Source organism: Vulpes lagopus, chromosome X, assembly GCF_018345385.1.
Source record: "Vulpes lagopus strain Blue_001 chromosome X, ASM1834538v1, whole genome shotgun sequence".
Taxonomy (NCBI): domain Eukaryota; kingdom Metazoa; phylum Chordata; class Mammalia; order Carnivora; family Canidae; genus Vulpes; species Vulpes lagopus.
In genome coordinates, this window is record NC_054848.1 from 47279842 (window position 1) to 47302020 (window position 22179).

The window sequence follows — 22179 nt, forward strand, 5'->3', positions numbered from 1 at the left end:
CTGTAAGGCCCCTGTTCCCTAGTGTTCCCACTTCATCCCTGGCACAGGGTGACGCCAGGAGGAAAAACAACACTGGGGGCGACCATCTCTCCACCTCTGGAGTCAGGTCCTGTAGTTACTAATGCAGACTCCCAGTCCCCACTGGCCTGGATGCACCCTCGGCATGGGGCGCTGCTCTGCACAGCTTGGGGACGCCCAGTGGTAGGAGCGTCCTTGCTGTCCTGTGCACTCCCTGCCTCTGCCTGTACTGGGGGGACCACAGGATCCTGGGCTGTGTCCTCTCAGAGCCCTGGGATCTTGGGCCTGTGCTGCTGGAATCACGCTCCTGCTGCCGCAGCTCCTGCTCAGGCCCCTCCGCTGGAGCCGCTGCCTGAGCTTCTCCCCTAGGCCCCACCTGGCGTGCGCTCCAGCCCTTTACCCAGCTTGGCCAACAGTCTGTGACGCGCTCTCCCCTGGGGCACACTTCCTCTATCAGTTACTCGGGAAACTTGGAGGCTCCCTTGCCACTCCTGCAGTTCTGCCTGGTTTCCCTGCTGAGCACCTTTCCGTCCGGGAAGAATCCGGTGTGGATTTTTAAAGTTCCTGCTTCTCCGGGACTGGGCTTTCCTGTCCCGGAGGCTCTCACCACCTGGCCTTAGCCAACTCCTACGGGGCCCCTCCCCCACTTGATTCTTTTTTTTTTTCCACCTTCCTACGTTGGTAGAAGCGCAAACTGTTCTCTCTGTAGCAATCCAGCTGTTCTGTCTTTAAATATCAGGTCAAATTCGTAGGTTTTCAGGTAACCTTCATGATTTGAAGGTTATCTAGGTAAATTGGTGGGGACAGGTGATTTGGGGACCCTACTCCTCTGCCATCCTCCCCGCCCCTTGAGTTTGACTATTCACACCCTTATCCTTTTTTTGGTTGTTTGGCTACCTTGGATGCCTCAGTCTCCCCACTAAGCATTCCACCCCAATTCTATGTACCAAGGGGTGATACCTCCATAACTTTTGTCTGTGCCCCTTAACCACAGCAAATAGAATAAGAATAGTAATAATATTTATACATTATTTTAAGTGGCTAATTGATATTTTCTTAATCTTGTAAGAAGTATAAGTGAAGGGATCACTTAAAATTTTATATTTAAATGGTCTGTAACACAGTACTCTTACAATATAATTGCAGCTTCAAGACAAGTCTTTTAGTCTCCCTACCTCCTTTCCAACCCAGCTTACTGCCCCTAAGCTCCTCTAAAGTGAAAATTCTGGATGCCAACAGTATGGCCTCCCTTTTCTCCTTTTATGCCACCCAATTCCATTTTACAACCAACCCTGATGCCAAGAGTACCCAGCTTTAGGCAGGATGCCCAGGTGTGTTCAACCTCCAGTGATGGCCCTCTTTAAGGCTCAGTTTTTCATTGTTTGCCTTTGTAATATAAGAAGTTTTGTTGATTCCTTTGTACTTTTAAAATAACACTACTGCAAACTGTCCAGCTGACCTTTGTGCAGTGGCTCTTCTTAAGGGAGGACCTATTCCAGGCATCCGACCAAGCATCCAGCTAGTTTTCTATACTCCTGATGCATGTATGAAGGACTGAGGAGAAGGAAGAAAAGGAAAAGTGATCTCTAGGTCCTCCATTTATATCAGCTCTGCAGATATTTCTGTGATCCTCTAGGCCTTTGGATGAGAGCTGTTGCCAGCCCCAGCTAAATGATGTTGGTCATTCATTCTTGCCTCCTCCCACTAGGCCCTCAGGGGCTTTCTTCTCCTCTTTTTTTATGAAGTTCAGAGAGAAAGTGAGTATGGTTCTTCTTCTCCACTTTGAAGCCCAGGAGGGAGTAAATTCTGAGTTTTAGAGAGTGTATTTCCAAGGGAGGGTTAGAGTTTGACCTTTGTATATTTTCCCAGAATCCTGCTGAGTTTTGAACAGTGTGACTTAAGTATGACATGGACATAAGAAAAACAATATATTCAGACCCAATAAACATAAAGCTTTCTTTCTAAAACTGTGAAAGAGATATTCAAGGGAAAATGGGTTAAAGAGAAGGAAGGGGAAAGGATAAGAGAAAATATCTGGAAAGGAAGAGGCTGGAGGAAGGGTAGGCTGAAGTCAGAGAAAAAGAATAAAAGTAAGTGGAGAGAAGGGGGGGAAAAGAAGGTCTCTGGGTGGGCAGGACTTGCTTCCTTGTCTATTTATATCATGTATTGTTTTTGGTATGTCTGTCCCTAGTCCTTTTGCTTTCATCTGATTGTAAATCTCAAGGTTGAAGTTCCTGAAAGTTCAATTATTCTAACCTACACATTCTTTACACAAAGACAGAAAAGTATAATTGTAATTTATCTTATGTTTCTGCCTTCATTAGCTTTTTCTTTTTTTATTGAAGTACGATTTCGCAACATAGTACACCCAGTGCTCATCCCATCAAGTGTCCTCCTCAGGGCCTGTCATCCAGTTACCACAGTAGGATGATTCTTAAAGAAAAGTCATGTGTATTGTGTGAACTTTAGGTTTAGATAGAAACAACTCCCCAGCCAGCACATAGTGACTTTCATTAGTGCACCTTTGTAACTTTGATGTAATCTGTAGCTTACTTCAGAAAGCAGTTAATTATGCTGAGTGAATATGGTCTTAAGTGTAAGCGTCCATACTTTAGGGAAATTCTCCCACTTAAATACCTTGAAAATCACTGCCAAGAGTGTGGGAGATAGGATAGTTATCTTGGTAAGTGTCGATTATACTGTGCCTTACACTTAGTAGATGCTCAATAAAATGTTATGGACTCAGTATTTGTATCTGCAAACAAGTGGTAGTCTATTCCCTGGCCATATTTTGAATAAAGTTTGATAATTTTTATTACCCTTAAGATAATCATGCTTCATTATTTTTGGTTCCTTGTCCAACAAAAAGTAGGAATGTGACCAAAGTTTATGGGTCACTTAATAGAACATAATTAAAGTTTGTTATATGCCCTACCTTATTCTATGGATTATAGTAAAAATGAGAAAGAGAACTCAATCATGGCTTATAGTCTATTTGATGAGGTAAAACTCAGATAAAAAAATAACAAAATTTGGACAAGTTATATTTATAGGTCAACATACAAAGGTGAAAAAGTTTGGGAGCCAGTAAAATATGGATTCCAAACCTGGTCTCACTATTTATTAGCTGAATGCCTTTGGCCAGATGACTTAACCCTAAGTCTATATTTTCTCATTTGTAAAAATAAGGATGTCACACAAATGGAAAATAAATGAGATAAAATATGTAAAGTACATTTAGACAATGATTTTCATATTGATAATATGTATCTAATACTCTTGTCTAAACCTGCTCTTAAGAATGTTGGAGGTATTTTTTAGTTCTGGGTTTCTGACACTGTATGTTATCGTATTTTTTCTTTTTTCCCCTATTTTTGGCAACAGAGTGTTTTATTAGTTTCAGGTGTAAAATACAACAATTCAGCAGTTCCATTCAACACCTAGTGCTCATCACAAAAAGCACACTCACTAATCCTGATGATCTACTTAAACCATTCCTCCACCTCTCCACTCTGGTAAACATCCACTGTTTTGTTTATAACAATTCTTGGTTTTCTTGGTTTCTCTCCCTCTCTCCTTCCTTTTGCTCATTTGTTTTGTTTCTTAAATTTAACGTGAGTGAAATAGTATGGTATTTATCTTTTACATATTTTACTTAATATTGTACTCTCTAGATCCAGTCATTTCATTGCAAATGGCAATATTTCATTCTTTTTTCATGGCTAAATGATATTCCTCTGTGCATGTGTGCGTGTGTATATCACATCTTCTTTATTCATTAATAAATGGACGCGTGAGCTACTTCCACAATTTGGCCGTTGTAAATAATGCTGCTATAAACATCGGAGTGCATGTATTCCTTGACTTACTATTTTTGTATTTTTGGGTGAATGTCCACTATTGTGGTTGCTGGATTATTCAGTAGTTATGCTTTTTAACTTTTTGAGGAACCTCTATCATTTGAGGAACCTCTATATCGTTTTCCACACTGGCTACACCACTTTGTATTCCCACCAACAGTGCACGAGTGTTTCCATTCTTCACATCCTGGCTAACACCTGTTGTATCTTAGGTTGTCGACTTTAGCCAGTCTGACAGGTGTGAGAAGATATCTTCTTATCATTTTGATTTGCATTCCTCTCATAGGAAGAGATGTTGTGCACCTTCTCATGTGTCTTTTCGCCACCTGTATGTCTTCACTGGAGAAATGTCTGTTCGTGTCTTCTGCCCATTTATTAAATGGGTTATTTGTCTGGGGGTGTTGAGTTGTATAAATTCTTTATATATTTGGGATACAGCCCTTAAACGGATATATCATTTCCAAATATCTTTTCCCATTCCTAGGTTACTTTTAGTTTTGTTGATTATTTCCTTCACTCTGCACATGCTTTTTATTTTGATGAAGTTCCAATAGCTTATTTTTTCTTTTGATTCCCTTGCTTCAGGAGATGCATCTAGAAAAAGGTTTCTGCAGCCAATGTCACAGAAGTTAGTAACTCTGCTCACTTCTATGATTTTTATGGTTTTAGTTCTCACATTTAGATGTTAAATACATTTTGAGTTTACTACTGTCTGTAGTGTAAGAATGTGATCCAATTTCATTCTTTTAATGGATGAGTGATATTCCATTTTATATACATGCATCTTCTTTATCCATTCATCAGTCAATGGACATTTGGACTCTACGTGTTTTGGCTCTATGAATACTGCTGCAATAAACATTGGGATGCATGTGTCCCTTTGAATCACTATTTTTGTATCCTTCGAATAAACACATAGTAGTGCAATTGCTGGGTTATAGGGTAGTTCTATTTTTAACTTTATGAGGAACCCTGGTAATCTCTTTCAGAGTGGCTGGACCAATTTCCATTCCCAACAATAGTGTAAGATGGTTTCGTTTCCTTTTTTCTTTTTTTTTTTTTTTGATAATAAATTTACTTTTTATTGGTGTTCAATATGCCAACATACAGAATAACACCGGTCAAATGCTCATCCCGTCAAATGCCCCCCTCAGTGCCCGTCACCCATTCACCCCCACCCCCCCCCTCCCCTTCCACACCCCTAGTTTGTTTCCCAGAGTTAGGAGTCTTTATGTTCTGTCTCCCTTTCTGATATTTCATACCCATTTCTTCTCCCTTCCCTTCTATTCCCTTTCACTATTATTTATATTCCCCAAATGAATGAGAACATATAATGTTTGTCCTTCTCCGATTGACTTACTTCACTCAGCATAATACCCTCCAGTTCCATCCACGTTGAAGCAAACGGTGGGTATTTGTCATTTCTAATGCCTGAGTACTATTCCATTGTATACATAAACCACATCTTCTTTATCCATTCATCTTTCGATGGACACCAAGGCTCCTTCCACACTTTGGCTATTGTAGACATTGCTGCTAGAAACATCAGGGTGCAGGTGTCCCAGTGTTTCATTGAATTTGTGTCTTTGGGGTAAATCCCCAGCAATGCAATTGCTGGGTGTAGGGCAGGTCTATTTTTAACTCTTTGAGGAATCTCCACACAGTTTTCCAGAGTGGCTGCACCAGTTCACATTCCCACCAACAGTGTAAGAGGGTTCCCTTTTCTCCACATCCTCTCCAACGGTTGTGGTTTCCTGCCTTGTTAATTTTCCCCATTCTCACTGGTGTGAGGTGGTATCTCATTGTGGTTTTGATTTGTATTTCCCTGATGGCAAGTGATGCAGAGCATTTTCTCATGTGCGTGTTGGCCATGTCTATGTCTTCCTCTGTGAGATTTCTCTTCATGTCTTTTGCCCATTTCATGATTGGATTGTTAGTTTCTTTGGTGATTAGTTTAATAAGTTCTTTATAGATCTTGGAAACTAGCCCTTTATCTGATACGTAATTTGCAAATATCTTCTCCCATTCTGTAGGTTGTCTTTTAGTTTTGTTGACTGTATCCTTTGCTGTGCAAAAGCTTCTTATCTTGATGAAGTCCCAATAGTTCATTTTTGCTTTTGTTTCTTTTGCCTTCGTGGATGTATCTTGCAAGAAGTTGCTGTGGCCGAGTTCAAAAAGGGTGTTGCCTGTGTTCTCCTCTAGGATTTTGATGGAATCTTGTCTCACATTGAGATCTTTCATCCATTTTGAGTTTTTCTTTGTGTATGGTGCAAGAGAGTGGTCTAGTTTCATTCTTCTGCATGTGGATGTCCAATTTTCCCAGCACCATTTATTGAAGAGACTGTCTTTCTTCCAGTGGATAGTCTTTTTTTGAGGACCTTTTGAATGGTAACCTTTTATTTTCAGACTGTAGGTGTCCTAAGGTCTAGAATGAGTCTCTTGTAGACAGCAAATAGATGGGTCTTGCTTTTTTATCCAGTCTGAAACCCTGGGCCTTTTGATGGGATCATTAAGCCCATTCACATTCAGAGTTACTATTGCAAGATACGAATTTACTGTCATCATAATACCTATTCAGTCCCTGTTTTTGTGGATTGTACTTTTGGGTATCCTCTGTCTTTTACAGAGACCCCCTTAACATTTTTTGCAGAGGCTGGTTTGGTAACTATATATTCTTTCAGTTTCTGCCTATCTTGAAGCTCTTTATCTCTCCTTCTATTCTGAATGAAAGCGTTGCTGGATATAGTCTTCTTGGTGCATTTTCTTCTCATTTACGACCCTCAATATATCCTGCCAACCCTTTCTTGCCTGACAGGTCTTCATGGAGAGGTGTGCTGTTAATCTAATATTTCTCCCCAAATAAGTTAGGGATCTCTTGTCTCTTGCTGCTTTAAGGATTTTCTCTTTATCTTTGGAATTTGCAAGTTTCACTGTTAAATGTTGAGGTGTTGAACTGTTTTTATTGATTTTAGGAGGTACCTCTCCATCTCCTCAATCTGAATGCCTATTTCCTTCCCCAAATTTGGGAAGTTCTCAGCTATGATTTGTCCAAATTTGCTTTCTGGCCCTCTCTCCCTCTCAGCACCCTCTGGAACCCCAGTTTATGTAGATTTTTCTATCTGAGGCTGTCATTTATTTTCCTTAACCTTTTCTCATGGTCTTTAATTGCTTTTCTATTTTTCTTCAGCTTCCTTCCTTGAGCTCAACTTGTCTTCTATGTCCCTCACTCTTTCTTCTACCTCATTAACCCTCATCATTAGGACCTCCAGTTTGGATTGCATCTCATTTAATTGATTTTTAGTTTCAGCCTGATTAGCTCTAAATTCTGCAGTCATGATGTCTCTTGATTCCTTTATGGTTTTTTCTAGAGCCTTCAGTAGCTTTAAAATTGTGCTCCTCTTTTGGCTTTCTGACATTGAATTTTATTCCGAATTCTGTAACTCTGTGGCACAGAGTACTACTTCTGATTTTTTTCTTTTGTGGTGAGTCCTTCTTTCCAATCATTTTGCTCAGTGCAGATTGGCTGTATGAGTGGGCTGCATCAAGAATATCAACCAAGACCTAGTAAGTTTCACCTTAGATGATTCTTGTTTGAAGTGAAAACCCTTCTCTCTGTAGCAGTCCACCTGTTCTCTCTTTAAATCTCAGGTTAGGGCAGCCCAGGTGGCTCAGCGGTTTAGTGCTGCCTTCAGCCCAGGGCCTGATCCTGGAGTCCCAGGATCGAGCCCCACATCAGGCTCCCTGCATGGAGCCTGCTTCTCCCTCTGCCTGTGTCTCTGCCTCTCTGTTTCTCATGAGTAAATAAATAAAATCTTTAAAAACATAAATCTCAGGTTAAATTTATAGGTTTTCAGGATGATTTGACCATAATCTAGGTAAGTTGGTGGGGCCTGTAGAGTTAAGGCACCTACTCCTCCGCCATCTTTCCCTCCCCTGCCGCTGAGCTCTGGGCACCAGCATCCTGAGCATCGTTTTCCCCACTGCCTCCAGAACCGTCCAGGCATCCCATGCAGGCCCCATGCCAACTTAGCTCTCCCCTATTCATTCTTTAGTAGGATACTCTCTAGCTTCCATGTATTTGTGGTCCTTCCAATTATATTCTTGTACTTGACTTCAAGTTTCATAGTGTTGTAGCCTGATAATATGCAATCTTTTTGCATGCTTTGATACCTGATTTGTGACCCAGTATGTGATTACTCTGGAGAATGTTCCATGTACTCAAAAAGAATGCATGTTTTGCTACTTTATATGAATGCTTGTTTCCTTCCACAGATTAGGGAAATTCTCAGCTATAATTTTTTGGTTAAACCTTCTGCCCCTTTGTCCTGCTCTTCATCCTCTGGGACTCTTATAATACTGCTATTATTTTGCTTTAGGTAATCGCTGAGTTTCCTCAGTCTACCTTTGTGATCTAATAATTTTCTTTCCCTCTTCTTTTCAGCTTTCATATTTTTCATCATTTTGTCTTCTATATCACTGACTCTATTCTGCTTCATTCATCTTTGTTTTTCTGGCCTTCACTTGCAACTGAATCTCAGTAATAATATTTTTAATTTTGGCCTGACTAGGTTTTAGTTCTTTTATTTCTACCATAAAGAGCTTTTTTCTACTGTCTTCTATTCTTTTTTGATCCCAGCTTGTATCTTTAATATCATTGTTTTTTAAAATATTTATTTATTTGAGATTGAGTGAGAGAGAGCACAAGCAGGGCTGAGGGGCAGAGGGAGAGGGAGAAGCCGGCTCCCTATTAAGCAAGAAGCCCAACATGGGGCTCAATCCCAGGACCTCAGGATCATGACCTGAGCCAAAGGCAGAAGCCTAATGAACTGAGCCATCCAGGTCCCTGGGTTGTTTTAAATTCTACTTCACATGTCTTAGTTTTATCTGTATTTATTAAGTCCCTGGCAGTATTACCTCTTGGTCTTTCTTTTGGAATGAATTTCTCCATGTCATTTTGCCCAGAGAAGAAAGAAAGAGACAAAAATTTAAAAATGCAACAACAAAAACAACAACAAACTTTGAGAAGTGTTTCTGCTATATATTGTGTACATTCTGCTGGTGTGTTTTTTCTGTTCTTTCCCACTGGTCCAGCCTCTAGGTTTCCTCCTTGCTTATAGTGTGGAGTATTTTTGCCTCTAACTAAGTGTGCTTTGATATGTTTGTTAAGATAAGCCTGCAGGGCAGCCCCGGTGGCTTAGTGGTTTAGCACTGCCTTCGGCCCAGGGAGTGTTCCTGGAGGCCCAGGATCGAGTCCTGCATTGGGGTCCCGCATGGAGCCTTATTCTCCCTCTGCCTATGTCTCTGCTTCTCTCTCTCTGTGTCTCTCATGAATAAATAAGTAAAATATTTTTAAAAAAGATAAGCCTTCAAAAGAGAAAAGTAGAAGAAAAAGAAAAGCCTGTCCAAGGGAAGAGAATAGGAAAAGGAACAAAAATGGAAACAAACAGACAAACAAAAAACTGTAAGCCTGATGCCAAAGAATAAGAAGGAAATGAGGTAAAAGGATAAGGAAAGAAGAAAAAAAGAAAAAATAAATAAACTTGATCCAAAAAATAAGAGAAGGAAACAAAGAAGACTACAAATGACTATACACACACACACACACACACACACACACACCAAAAAACAAGAGAGAAAAAAGAAACACTGCTGGTCATATTTCCATCAGAATCTTATGTTTTGGAGCATTCGTTAATCAGTAGACTTGGTACATTCTAAGAGCCTTCTGTGGAAGAGGCCTCCCGGGCTGGCTTAGGAGCTATCTTGCCCTTTTTTATATGCCGCTGTCAGATGCAGAGTTGAGTGGAGGACTCCAGCCTCCAATGGAGGCACTGTGTTTCTCTCTGAAGTTTGATTTTGCTTGGGGGAGTGGATTGGAAGCAGAGGTGGTGGAGGAGGAAGAATATGGAATCACCCTGTCCCCAGGGTGAGGAACTCTTGGCTACTGTTGTTTAGGAGGTCCTTACAGAAAAGCAAGCAATTTCCTATGTCCCAGGCTTCCATCAGTTCTCTGCCCTTAACCTATCTGTTCCTGAGGTGTGGGTATTAACTGGTGCCACAGATCTCCTATATTTTATCTCTGGCTGAGATTCAAAATTCTAAGTTCTAAGGACTTGGCAAGGTACGGGAGGAGGAAGAGGGCCTCATGGTATTCCCAGCACCATCCTGTCCCAGAAAACAGTCACACACAGTTCACACATGGAAGCTAGAATTTACTTTAACACTCAGAGAAAGGCTGGAATCAGGTTATAGGCCATCCATATGCGACTCAGTTCCCTATGCTATTCTGTTACAGAAATGCAGTCACACAGAGGCTCAAATCTATTGTGGCATGAGAGTGAAAAGCAGCAGCCAAGTTATCTGCAGTCATCCCTTGTTTCTGTTCTCTGCTCAGTTCTGTCTCAGAAAAGCACCAGCTCGGTGGACACAGAAAGGTTTCAATGTATTGTAGCTCACACTGAAAGTCTGTTAGGTAATTTGAGCTCTGCACATTTCTGTCCTTGCTGTTGAGTGCTACCCAATGGCCCCCAGTTGACCTTTTGTCCTCGGAAAGGCAAAATATTCTCTTCCAAATGTACCCTGGAGAGGAGAATGATCTCTCCCAGTTCGACCCAGAAGATCTCCTCACTGAGGCTTATTGTGTGATCCCTCCTCACTGAACTCTCTCCTGCTCACTCCCCTTTAGAGCCCCATTCTTTCCTCTCCCCCAGTACACAGCACCAAAACTCACATCTGCCACATTCTCTACTTCCTACTATGCAGTGTTTTCTTAATCCTCAAGATATCTCTAGTTGTTCAAAATAATTGCATATTGATCTACGTGGTTTCAAGGGACAGGACAAGCTCAGGATCCCCCTACTCCTCCACCATCTTAATTCCTCCTTCTTTTGTAGTGTTATTACCTGCCCTTGGTAGCAAGATAATTATGGCATCATGAAATGAGTTTGAGAGTGTTACCTTCTCTTCAATTTTTGGAAGAGTAGAAAAGGATTGACATTAATTCTTTAAATATTTGGTAGAACACACCAGTGAAATTACCTGGTCCTAAATTATCCTTTTGGGAGGAGTTTTTGTATACTGATTTAATATCCTCTCTCATTATTGTTCTATCTATATTTTCTATTTATTCATGATTCATGTTTGGTAGCTTGTATGTTTCTAAAAATTTCTCCACTTCTAGGTTTTCCAATTTGTTGTTGTATAATTTTTTTATAATAATCTTTTATGATCTTTTGTATTTCTATGATACCAGTTGTAATATCCCCTCTTTTACTTTAAATTTACTTATTCAAATCCTCTCTCATATTTTCTTGGTTAGTTTAGTTAAAGATTTGTTAATTTTGTCTTTCTTTTTTTTTAATTTATTTATGATAGTCACAGAGAGAGAGAGAGAGAGAGAGAGAGGCAGAGACACAGGCAGAGGCAGGCTCCATGCACCGGGAGCCCGAGGTGGGATTCGATCCCAGGTCTCCAGGATCGCACCCTGGGCCAAAGGCAGGCGCCAACCCGCTGCGCCACCCAGGGATCCCTTGTTTTTCTTTTCAAAGAAACAACTCAGTTTTATTAATCTTCTTTATTGTGTTTTTCATTTTCTTTTCTTTAAAGGATTTTATTTATTTATTCATGAGACGCACAGAGAGAGGGAGAAAAAGAGAGAGAGAGAGAGAGAGACAGGCAGAGGGAGAAGCAGGCTCCATGCAGGCAGCCCAATGTGGGACTCGATCCCGGGACTCCAGGATCATGCCCCGGGCCAAAGTCAGGCGCTAAACTGCTGAGCCACCCAGGGATCCCCTTCATTTTCTATTTTACTTATATATGCTCTAATCTTTACTATTTCTTCCTTCCTGATAAATTTGGAGCTAGTTGGTTTCTCTTTTTCTAGTTCCTTGAGATGTATAATGTTAGGTTGTTTGAGATCTACCTTTTTTAAAAAAGATTTTATTTATTTATTCATGAAAGACACAGAAAGAAAGAGAGAAGGAGACACAGGCAGAGGGAGAAGCAAGCTCCATGCAGGGAACCCAATGCAGGAATCGATCCTGGGACCCCAGGATCATGTCCTGAGAGGAGGGCAGACGCTCAACTACTGAGCCACTCAGACATCCTGAGATCTATCTTTTTTTTGAAGTATGTGTTTATAGCTATAAACTTATTTTTTTCTTTTTTTTAATGATAAATCTATTTTTTATTGGTGTTCAATATGCCAACATACAGAATAACACCCAGTGCTCATCCCATCAAGTGCCCCCCTCAGTGCCCGTCACCCATTCATCCCCACCCCCCGCCCTCCTCCCCTTCCACCACCCCTAGTTTGATTCCCAGAGTTAGGAGTCTTTATGTTCTGTCTCCCTTTCTGATATTTCCCACACATTTCTTCTCCCTTCCCTTCTATTCCCTTTCACTATTATTTATATTCCCCAAATGAATGAGAACATACAATGTTTGTCCTTCGATTGACTTACTTCACTCAGCATAATACCCTCCAGTTCCATCCACGTTGAAGCAAATGGTGGGTATTTGTCATTTCTAATGGCTGAGTAATATTCCATTGTATACATAAACCACATCTTCTTTATCCATATAAACTTATTTTTTAAACTGTCTTATCTGCATCCCATACGTTTCAGGATGTTGTGTCTCTATTTTTATTTGTCTCAATATTTTTAATGTCCTTTTTTATTTCTGTTTTGATCTATTGGCTGTGCAGCTTTGTGTCATTTAATTTCTATGTATTTGTGAATTTTGCTATCTTTCCTCTTGTTTATTTTTATCAGCAATTTTTTTTAATGAGGGAATCCTTCTCTGGACTATGGTATATTTAAATATGAATCACTGCCAGTGTCAGGCATTAACTTTTCCCTTCTGCAATATTCATTTCCCCGAATATAAAATTCAACAAATCATACTATAGCAGGGATGGTTTAAATCTAGTTTATGGGCAAGAGTAGAAATACAATACTGATCTTTGAGTATGTATACATGGCACTTAGCAGCACAGTGTCATTTCTTGCCCAGGATATTTAAGCTCTCTGAACCTCAGGTATATTTTCTGAAAAAAAGGAAAAGTAATTTTCTCTTTTATGGTCTGGAGAAAGATGAGATATAAGATCATGCATATAAAATTCCCACAGTGTCTGGTACATATTTTCTATTCAATTAATTGCAATAATTTTTATCATTGTTATTAATTTTGGTATTATATTTTGAATGTTACCTCAGAAAACACCTAAGTCAGGTAAACTTGATCTGGCTCTAGGGAAGACATGAGCACTATTCATCTTCACCTGTTTATCTTAACATACCTTTCTTAACCTAGCCAAAGCAAAATTCAAATTTCCCATCGTTCTCACCAACCTGTTCCTCATAGCCCTCTCCTTTTCAGTAAATTGCAACTTCTTATAGTTGATCAGGCTAAAAACCTTAGAGTCATCATTATATCTCACATGTATTAAATACACCAGCAAATGCTATTGACTCTAACATTACAAAACAGAATATCCAAAAGCCAACTGATTCTCCCCACCATCCACATATTACCCCAGTCTGAACTACCACCATCTATCTCCTGGTGTATTATAATAACTTCTTAACTGGACTGCCTCCTCTTTCTTTGCCCCTCAAAACTTATTCCTAATACACCATCCAGAGCGATCCTATTATAACCTACGTCAGATCATGTCAGTCCTCTGCTCAAAGGTCTCCAGTAACTTCCCATCTCACTGAAACTGAAAGCCAAATTACTTATCTGGTATACAAGAAACTACATTATTTGGCTTTTGTACCCTCTCTGACCTCATATCCTATGACCTTTCCCCATTCACCTTGGCCAAGCCACAGGCATTTTGAATATGTTATTTCCTCTGCCTGTATTCCTCTTCCCTGCAATATCCACATGGCTCACTTTCTCCTTTCTTTTAGAACTCTGTTCAAATATTACCTCCCCAAACAGGATTATATAAAATGCTAACACCCTCTCCAGCACTCTCCATCCCTACTATATTCTGTTATTTTCTCTGACATATTCTATATTGTTGATTATCTGTTTCCCTTGACTAAAAGCTAACTTCCATAAGGGACTTTTTTCACTAATCTACAGTGCTGAACAAATGAATGAAAAATTTATTGATCTGTGTGGAATCAGAAAAGCCAGGGGAATATTAAAAAAAAAACATAGCTGGGGGCATCACAATGATGGATTTCAAGTTGTAGTACAAAGCTGTGATCATCAAGACAGTGTGGTACTGGCACAAAAACAGACACATAGATCCATGGAACAAAATAGAGACCCAGAAATGGGCCCTCAACTCTATGTTCAACTAATATTCAACAAAGCAGGAAAGACTATCCACTGGAAAAAGGACAGTCTATTCGAAAATGGTGCTTGGACAATTGGACAACCATGTGCAGAAGAATGAAACTAGACCATTCTCTTACACCATACACAAAGATAAACAAAGATAATTTTTTATTGGAGTGAGATTTGCCAACATATGCCATAACATCCAGTGCTCATCCAATCAAGTGCTCCCCTCAGTTCCCATCACCCAGTCACTCCAACCCCCCGCCCACCTCCCTTTCCACCACCCCTTGTTCATTTCCCAGAGGTAGAACTCTCTCATGTTCTGTCATCCTCACTGATATTTCCCACTCATTTTCTCTCCCTTCCCCTTTATTCCCTTTCACTATTTTTTATATTTCCCAAATGAATGGAACCATATAATGTTTGTCCTCCGATTGACTTACTTCACTCAGCATAATACCCTCCAGCTCTATCCATGTTGAAGCAAATGGTGGGTATTCATTGTTTCTAATGGCTGAGTAATATTCTATTGTGTGTGTGTGTGTGTGTATATATATATATATATATATCACATCTTCTTTATCCATTCATCTTTCGATGGACACCAAGGGTCCTTCCACAGTTTGGCTATTGTGGACATTGCTGCTATAAACATTGGGGTGCAGGTGTCCTGCCATTTCACTGCATATGTATCTTTGGGGTAAATCTCCAGCAGTGCAATTGCTATGTCATAGGGTAGTTCTATTTTTAACTCTTTGAGGAGCCTCCACACAGTCTTGCCACTCCTATCTCAACCACAAACCCAAAAGGTAAAAGAAGAAAATGGAGATGTTTTCGTATTTGACATAATATAAAGGGGTTCCTCTTTAAATCAATGACTTGGCATATATCTGTTTGGTTATATCACAACAACTTGTGAAGTCTTTGTACCCATTTACATGCCAAACTGATACTCTTTTGTAATGTACCAAATGAGATAAAAATAGGTCACTAACGGCATTTATTCTAGGTTAGTGAAAGTTTTATTAAACTGACAACTCAGATCAGAAATATGGAGAAAAACAATGCAAAACTTAAATTTGTGCATAGTTGATGTGGAAATACAGCTAATGTGAGAATTGGATTTAGGTCATATTGTAAGATATTGTAAACTTCTCAAACACTCTTCATTGAACAAATTTGAATTGAATGACAGTTATGTGGAAGGCAGTGTAATGAGGGGAAAAGACAAATAGCTAGTTATACAGATGGGTTTCATTTTTAAAATCTTCTTATGCTAGATCATACTTTTTTGTGGGTTAGTGGGGCTGCCATTGTTCCTCTGCTGCACCACCTGTGCTATGCTTCTGTGGAGTTCAACTTGCCACTTCAGTCCCAGTGCTGCAGGACCCCTCCTGAGGTACACAAAGCTTGTTAGCACTGCCACCCCTCCACACCACCCTGCACTGTACCTCCAAGGATCCGCCCTCTCCAAATACACTGTTGGCTGGGACCTAAACAGGGTTGTACCACAGGCCTGGCAGTATACAAGCAGCCCCTAAAGTGTTGAGCAGCATTCCTATTCCAAAGACACTCCTGCTTGGGAGAAAGGGAAAGATAACACACACCAGTGAGGCCCCAGCAGTGGATTTGAGGCAGACAACTGGTCTGACTGCACGTCCCACCCACAAAGGAAAGTTTCTCAGGGGATGCAGGTTGGTGCTGCTGTATCTCTGGAAAACACCTGTTCTGACTCATCTCAAGCCTAAAACATCCTTGGATTAGCGCATTAACAACACCAGGACAAAACACTGCCCACAACTGGTGAAGAGAGCCATTGCAGATGATGGGCTGAAGGAAAAAGTGGATCACCACCACAGCAGGGCACATGCATTACATATAGGAGACACATCTGAAGTGCCAGGTTCTGGTGAACAGAGGAAATTACATGGCAGAGCACTACAGTACCTCTTCTTAATAAGGCCACTACTTTCCAGTGCGAGAGACATAGCTGAAAGACCATAAGTGAAAGTCTGAAAAATAAGTATATCTGAAAAACTTCAATTCACAAAAAAACGTTATTTGTAAAATAAAAGTATGTAAATTATGGGACCATATAACTAAAATTTGGCAGAGAGAGTATTAAATAGTGGGTTCAAACTTGTGACAATACTTAATATAGACTGCTAATATGAAGATATTATCTACAAACCTAACAGTAATCGCAAAACAAAAACCAGTAATAGCAATGGATAAGATGGTATCACTCATGCAGGTCTCTCTGTTCATCAAGTTCAAATGCTACTCTGTCCCATTCCTTGGTGTGGCCAATGGAGCCAAATGCTACAGTTATCTAAAACCTCAGGCAGAAGAGGAAAGGAAGATAGCAGCTGAAGAGAAAGAGAAGCAGGATGAACAGAAACAAATTGAGAGAGAACTGGCAAAAGCCCAAGATGGCAGCATAATAACATGAGCCGGCCTTTCTCTGTGGATGAATAAAGCTTTCTGTGTTTTGTGAAAAAAAAAAAACCAGCAATATATATGCAAAGAATAAAGACAAGGAATTCAAGTACATCACTAAATAACACCATGAAACCACAAGAAAGAGAAGGTAAGAAAGTACCAGAGAAACTACAAAAACAACCACAAAACAAGTAACGAAATGGTGCTGAATACATACCTATCAATAATTACTTTGAACATACATGGAAGAAACATTCCAAATCATATCCAGACATAAGGTGATGAAGTAGATAAAAAAATAATCCAGGGCACTTGAGTGGCTCAGTTGGTTAAGTGTCTGCTTTCAGCTCAGGTCTTGATTCCAGAGTCCTGAGATCGAGCCCCCATATCTGGCTCTTTGCTCAGTGGAGAGTCTGCTTCTCTCTCACTCTGTCCCTCCACCCACTTGTTCTCTCTCTAATAAATGAATAAATAAAATCTTTAAAAGAAAAAAAATCCAGGGACACCTGGGTAGCTCAGTGGTTGAGCATCTGCCTTCGGCTCAGGGTGTGATCCTGGGGTCCTGTGATCAAGTCTTACATCAGACGCCCCACAGGGAGCCTGCTTCTCCTACTGCCTGTGTCTCTGTGTCTTTCCTAAATAAATAAGTAAAATCTTTTTTAAAAAGAAAAAGAAAAAATCCATCTATATGCTGCCTACAAGAGACTCATTTCAGACCCAAAGGCATGTACAGATTGAAAGTGAGGGGATGGAGAAATGTTTCTCATGCAAATGGACATCAAAAGAAAGCCAGGGTAGCAATATTTATGTTGGACAATAAAAAGACATTAAAACAAAGTCTATAACAAGAGACAAAGAAGGACACTACATAATAATAAAGGGGGAATCTAACAAGAAGGTATAACCAATTGTAAATATTTATGCACCCAACTTGAGAACACTCAAATACATAAAACTGCAAATAACAAATGTAAGGGAGCTACTCTATAACAATACAATAACAGTAGAGGACCTTAACACCCCTCCCATACATTGGTGGAAAGATCACCTAAACAGAAAATAAACAAGGAAACAGTGGCTTTGAATGACACAATAGACCAGATAGATCTAACAGACATATTCAGAACATTGCATCCTAAAACATAAAAATACATTCTTTTCAAGTGCACATGAGACATTATCCAGAATAGAACACACATGAGATCAAAAAACATATCTCAACATGTTAAAAAAGATGGAAATGATACCATACATTTTTATGACAACACTATGAAACTAGAAAATAATGATATGGAAAAAGGGCAAATACATGGAGGTTAAAGAACATGTTCCTAGACAATGAATAGATCAATCAAGGAATCAAAGAGCAAATCAGAAACAAATCAGCAAAAGAACATGAAAATACTAAGATCCAAAATATTGGGATGCAGCAAAAATGGTTCTAAGAAGGAAGTTTATAGCAATACAAGCATACCTCAAGAAACAAGGGAAGTCTCAAATAAATAACCTAACCTTAGAAATGAATAATTTTTTACAACCAAATAAACTACTAGGCACCTGGCTCAGTGGTTGATCATCTGCCTTTGGTTCAGGTCGTGATCCCAGGGTCCTGGGACTGAGTTCTGGATCAGGCTCCCTGCAGGGAGCCTGCTTCTCCCTCTGCCTATGTCTCTGCTTCTCTCTGTGTCTCTCATGAATAAATAAATAATTTTTTTAAAAAACCTACCAAAACTGAAACAGAAAGAAATAGAAAAATTTTAGAGATCATTAACCAGCAAGGAAAGTGAATGAGTAATCACAAAATTCCCAACAAAGAAAACTCCAGAACCAGATGGCTATGCATGTGAATTTTACCAACATTTAAAGAAGAGTTAACATCTAAATTTCTCAAACTATTCCAAAACATAGAAGAGGAAAGAAAATGTCCAAATTCATTCATGAGGCCAGTATTACCCTGATATCAAAACCAGATACAGATAAAGACATAACCAAAAAAGAGAAATTCAGGCCAACATCTCTGATGAACATAAATGCAAAAATTGTCAACAAAATAGGGAAAAAATAACAATACTTTAAAAAATAATATTCACCACATGAAGTGGGATTTATTCCTGTCAAAAGTAGTTGAATGTTCACAAATCAGTCAATGTGATATGCCACATCAATAAGACAAAGAATGAAAACCATATAATATTTTCAATAGATGCAGAAGAAGGATATGACAAATTATAACATCAATTTATAGTAAAAAAAATCAACAAAATAAATTTAGAGGGGAACATACTTCAACATAATTCAGGGTTTACATGAAAAAGCCCACAGTTAATACCATACTCAATGGGAAAAACAACTTTTACTGTAAGTTCAGCAACAAGGCAAGGAGGTTCACTATCATGACTTTCATTCAACATGGTGTACCTATGTCCTACCCACAGCAATCAGAAAACAAAAAGAAATAAAAGGCATCCAAATAAGTAAGGAAGAAGTAAAACTTCCACTGTTTGCAAGTGACATGATACTATGTATAGAAAACCCTGAAGACTCCACCAAAACAAAACAAAACTACTAGAACTGATGAATGAATTCAGAAAAATCTTACAATACAAAATCAATAAAGAGAAATCCATTACATTTGTACACACTAAAAATGAAGCAACAAGAAGAGAAATTAAAAAGGATAATACCATATACAATTGCACCAAAATAATAAAATACCTAGAATAAACCTAGCCAAAGAGGTGAAACAACTGTACTTTGAAAACCATAAAATACTGAAAAAAGAAATTAAAGATGACTTAAGGAAATGGAAAGATATCCCATGCACATGGATTGGAAGAACAAATATTATTAAAGTTCCCATATTACTTTAGGCAATCTACAGATTTAATTCAATCCGTATCAAAATATCAATAGCATTTTCCACAGAGATAGAACAAAGAATCCTAAAATGTGTATGGAACCATAAAAGACTTTGAATAACCAAAGCAGTCTTAAAAAACAACAACAAACAAAAAACCCACAATACTAGAGGTATCGCAATACCAGAATCCAAGTTATACTATAAAGATGTAGTAACCAAACAATATGGTACTGGCACAGAAATAGATACATAGATCACTGGAACAGAATAGAAAACCTAGAAATAAATCCACAATTATATGGTGATAATCTTCAAAAAAGGAGGAAAGAATGAGAGAAAGTCTCTTCAATAAATTATGCTGGGAAATCTGGTCAGCTACATGCAAAAGAATGAAACTGGGCTACGTTCTTAGCCATACACAAAAATAATTCAACATGGATCAAAGACCTAGATGTAAGGCCTGAAACCATAAAAATACATAGACAGTAATTTCTCTGGCATCAGCTGTAGCGACATTGTTGTAGACACCTCTCCTGAAGCAAGGGAAATAAAAGCAAAAATAAACTATTGGGATTACATCAAAGCAAAGTGTTTCTGAACAGTGAAGGAAACAATAAACAAAACTTAAATTCAACCTATGGAATAGAAGAAGATATTTGTAAATTACATATTTGATAAGTTATTTTATCCAAATTATAGAAACAATTGATATAATTCAATACCCAAAAACAAATAATCTAATTTTAAAATGGACAAAGGACATGAACAGACACCTCTCTAAAGAAGACATCCAGATGGCCAAAAGACACATGAAAAGATGCTCAGCATCACTCATCATCAGGGAAATGTAAAATAAAACTACAATGAGATATCAGTTCACACCTGTCAGATGGCTAAAATCAACATAAGAAACAACAGATGTTGGGAAGGATGTGGAGAAAAAGGAATCCTCATGCATTGTTGTTGAGAATGCAAACTGATGAAGCCACTGTTGAAGACAGTATGGAGTTTACTCAAATCATTTAAGTAGAGCTATCTTATGATCCAATAATCACACTACTCAGTACCTACCAACAAAATACACAAAGGTATACGTGCAACCCTGTTTGTAACAGCATTGATTACAAATTTACATTATTTACAATAGCCCAATTATGGAAGCAGCCCAAGTGTCCATCGATTGATGAATGGAAAAAGAAGATGTAGGATATATATATATGTGTGTGTGTGTAGAGATGTAAGATTTTATATATATATATATATATATATATATATATATATATATATTCAATTTGTGAAATTTGTCTGAGTTTCATTTATCTGTTTATATCTGTTTAAATCAAATTTGATTTGTTAAATCAAATTCACTTTGCAATATATATATAATATATATAATATATATAATATATATATTCAGCCATAAATACAATGAATTCTTGCCATTTGCAACAACATGGATGGAAGTAGAGAGTATAATGCTAAGCAGACTAATCAGCCACTGAAAGACAAATAACATATATTTCACTCATATGTGGAATTTAATTAATAAAACAAATGAGAAAAGGAAAATAAAAGAGATACAAACCACAAAACAGATTCTTAATTGAAGAGAACAAGCTGAACAAGAGAACATACTGTTGGTGGGTGGGGGATGGGTGAAATATGTGATGGGGATTAAAGATTACGCTTATCATGATGAGCACTGGATAATTGTTGAATCACTATATTGTACACCTGAAACTAATATAGCACTATATGTTAATGACAATGGAATTAAAATATAAATTTAACAAAATAAAATGAAATAAAATTAAAACATAATCCACAAATCACACATACATCACACAAACACATTATATCGACACACACCAAATATACACCATACACCACACACACAGAGTGCATACATACACAGAAATTTATCCCATACCCTTCACACATATAATATACACATATACTATCCATACTGCACACACAAAGCACCCACACATCACATACGCACCACATATCCAAAACACACACCAAACATATACTACAAAAACACACATATCATCCAAACAACATTCAAACACACACACAATTTATAAAACATACATAAAAGACAGCTATACTAGCCACACACTGCATACATAACACATGTAAACCACATATATAGAACTCACAGTACATATACACCACAAATATACCACAAACCACACAATAAATACATAGAAAGTGCATATATACCACACACACAATACACACATACCTCACACACTCCACAATATAGTATGCAAACAGTGCATGCACCAAACAAAACACACAAAGAATGTATATAACACACAAACCACATGTACACACAAACACCACGCACACACTCCAAAATGTAACACACAGCACACAAATTCCATGCATGCAGCGTATACCACACACATGCCACACACAACTAACACCACAAAAACAAATAACAACACTGAAACAACACACACACCACACGTAGCACACATAAAACTAGAATAGAATACATTAGGATAGAATAGAATAACTAATATTATAAAAAACAAACTAAAACATCAGCTCAAAATCCTTGGGATGAAGCAAAAGCAATTCAAAGAGGGAAGTGTATAGTAATGCAATCCTATCTCACAAGGCAAGAAAAATCTCAAAGAAACAACTTAACCTTACACCAAAAGGTGCTGGAAAAAGAACAAAGAAAATGG

The 22179-nt window shown here is 38.5% G+C and overlaps 2 protein-coding genes across 2 annotated transcripts in view; both read left to right on the plus strand.

Annotated features, from left to right (window-relative positions):
- KLF8 (Kruppel like factor 8) overlaps nt 1-22179 on the plus strand; it is a 338294-nt gene that overhangs the window by 153149 nt on the left and 162966 nt on the right. The window lies entirely within an intron of this gene.
- Nucleotides 16415-16630, plus strand: LOC121482523 (ATP synthase subunit e, mitochondrial-like). Its single transcript, XM_041740414.1, has one exon. The coding sequence runs from the start codon at nt 16415-16417 to the stop codon at nt 16628-16630; it is 216 nt and encodes a 71-aa protein (XP_041596348.1).